Genomic DNA, 2,305 nt, shown 5'->3' with positions numbered 1-2,305 from the left:
GGGGACTAGCAAATTGAGAGGCATGGACTGTAAAGTTGGTCAATTAGTCCCAATTAGCATCTCTCATGGGACTAGTGGACTAGGGACTACTAGTCCCTCTTTTAGTCTCCTTGTTTGGCAATATAGGGACTAAAAGAGACTAAAATCTAGTATCTAGTCCCTAGTCCCTTGGAACCAACCAGGGCCTTTGACACATGGATCCAAAATCTGTTTTAATTTTGCTAGCTAGAGCCGTTTTCTTCTTCTCTCTCTTTTTTTTTGTTTCTTAAGACCTTTGTATTCCTCTGTAAACCAGTCTCTCTTTCTTTTAATTTAATTTAACTGTAGAGGCCTTGTTCCTCCAGATTTGTCAAAAAAAAATGCGGAGACACGTGCAGAATACTTTTTCTTAAACTAGTTTGCTCTCTGCTTGTCCATATGCTTATTAGACGGCGGCACATGTAAGCACTTCCAGTCTAGTCGGCGGTGACCAAAACCGTGTCTTGGTAAAGAGACGTACGGCTTCGACATAGTATATGTTTGGCAACTGTCTAAGCATGCTCTAGCTGAATGATGAACCACTTCAATAATATTTCTGTTTTCCCTTTTGTAATTCCTTTGTATTTCTGTTTTCTTTTCCATCTTCTAATAAAAATCTGGCAAAACTCTTGCCGCCTTTCTAAAAAAAAGCCGCGTCATACCTGCACGGCATGATAAAATTACTCTGCTACGCCACATCGTATTAGAATGGTAAGGTGTACTGTATACGCTAGAGGGCGCAAAGGGTTCTACCAGGTAGAAAAGCTTGTCGACCACTCAGCTTGGCATGACCGCTCATACTCTTACAACAAAAAGCTGCTTCTTCAGTAGTTCACTGAACATTATTCCGAACCGTCGGACCAAGCAAAGCTACCTATCACATATGCTTTGTATACTTTTATAAATAAAAGCGAGCAGCTTGTCCAGTTCACTAAATATATATTCTGAACTGGCTGGCGAAGCAAAGCTACCCCGCACTTGCGCCCCCACACGGCCTCTATAAAAGGCAGGCATGGATGCAAATAAGTGCAGCACAGAGCACACACACACCGCCGTCGTCCTTGTAGCTAATCTAGCACTAGCGGTGATAGCTAGATGGCGATGTTGAGCTCCTACACCCTCCTTAGCCGGGCGCCGGCGCCGGGACCAAAGTTCTCTCCACCAGCCGCCGCCACCGCCACGCTGCAGCTCCGCAAACAAATGTCACCGCCGGCGGTAGCGTCGTCTGTAGTGGCTCTGCGTTGGGCCTCATGCAAGGAGTCCCGCCGGTCTCCTCTCTTCGTGTGCCACGCGCAGGGTGATAACAAGTACAAGTACGACATCCAACCCAGTGGTAAGCTGTACGTAGCTGGTGATAGATATTTCTGAAGCCGATCCAAGTTCATTTATTTATCGATCGATAAATTTATAATGATTTTTTTTGGAAATCTAGCTCTGCAAAATGCTCCCAAATCAGCGTCAGCGGGCAAAGACTGGAATGTGATGGGAGACGAGGACCTGGTCATCCTCAAGTTGAGGGTGGGAGAGGTGGCCAAAGATAAAGTGGAGGTTGGCACAACGACGGACACACACCTGGTGATCAAATACACGGGTGACATCAACGACGAGACCCAGGCGAGTAAGCTCAACGTCCCACTGGCGCTGCCTCCCGGCTATGACGGTAGCAAGGTGCAGGCCAGGTGGTTTGACGGCTGGCTGGTTATTCTTATCGCCAAGCCTAAGAACGGTCCCGAAAAGACAGAGACCAAGCAGATAGACAAAAAGATAGACATCCTCTCTTGAACAATAAAAGTAGTAATTAAGGCAATAATGAAGTAAACAGTGTTTATTGATAGCAAAACCTAACTCTATGTGTTACATTTTTTTTTGAAAGATCTGGTTGCTCAGCTTTGTATTAAATAGGTAGAAGAAGCAAAAGTCACTACAAATATGAGAAGCGCTACTCCCCGCAGCCTAAGCTACGGGGAGTTGAAAGAAAAAATAATGGTCTTATTACATACTACTTATTTGTGCAACAAAAAGGGGCTTCAAGAAGACCGCCCCTGCTAGAGACCACAGCTGACATGTGTCTTTAAACTCGATGAACAGAGCCTATTTTCTCTTCATGCTCCCTCTAAAGATCCTCGCATTCCCTGCTTCCAAATACACCATAGAGTCAGAATTCACTATACCACAGCCCCGATACACCAACTGACGATTGGTCGGTAAAAGCCGTTGTGCCGACAGACAATCAGTTGGTATAGATGTATGCCAACACCTCGTATCTGTCGTTGTAAGTGGCGTCGGT

At 45.5% G+C, this 2,305-nt stretch overlaps 1 protein-coding gene across 1 annotated transcript; it reads left to right on the top strand.

The window, feature by feature from the left end:
- Positions 1 to 1,038: 1,038 nt before the first annotated feature.
- Positions 1,039 to 2,017, top strand: LOC120660368. Its single transcript, XM_039938878.1, has 2 exons — positions 1,039 to 1,351; positions 1,451 to 2,017. Exons 1-2 carry the CDS (start codon positions 1,114 to 1,116, stop codon positions 1,798 to 1,800), a joined length of 588 nt encoding a protein of 195 aa, XP_039794812.1. The 5' UTR covers positions 1,039 to 1,113; the 3' UTR covers positions 1,801 to 2,017.
- Positions 2,018 to 2,305: the final 288 nt, after the last annotated feature.

The sequence above is a fragment of the Panicum virgatum genome, chromosome 2N (genome assembly GCF_016808335.1).
Source record: "Panicum virgatum strain AP13 chromosome 2N, P.virgatum_v5, whole genome shotgun sequence".
NCBI classification, from domain to species: Eukaryota; Viridiplantae; Streptophyta; class Magnoliopsida; order Poales; family Poaceae; genus Panicum; species Panicum virgatum.
Note: the sequence above shows the minus strand (reverse complement) of the source record. Positions and strands in the feature narration are given on the sequence as shown.

Coding starts and splice junctions, on each gene's coding strand:
- LOC120660368 (XM_039938878.1), top strand. CDS start 1,114: ATGGCGATGTTGAGCTCCTACACCCTCCTTAGCCGGGCGCCGGCGCCG. Junction 1,352..1,450: donor GTACGACATCCAACCCAGTG/GTAAGCTGTACG, acceptor TTGGAAATCTAG/CTCTGCAAAATGCTCCCAAA.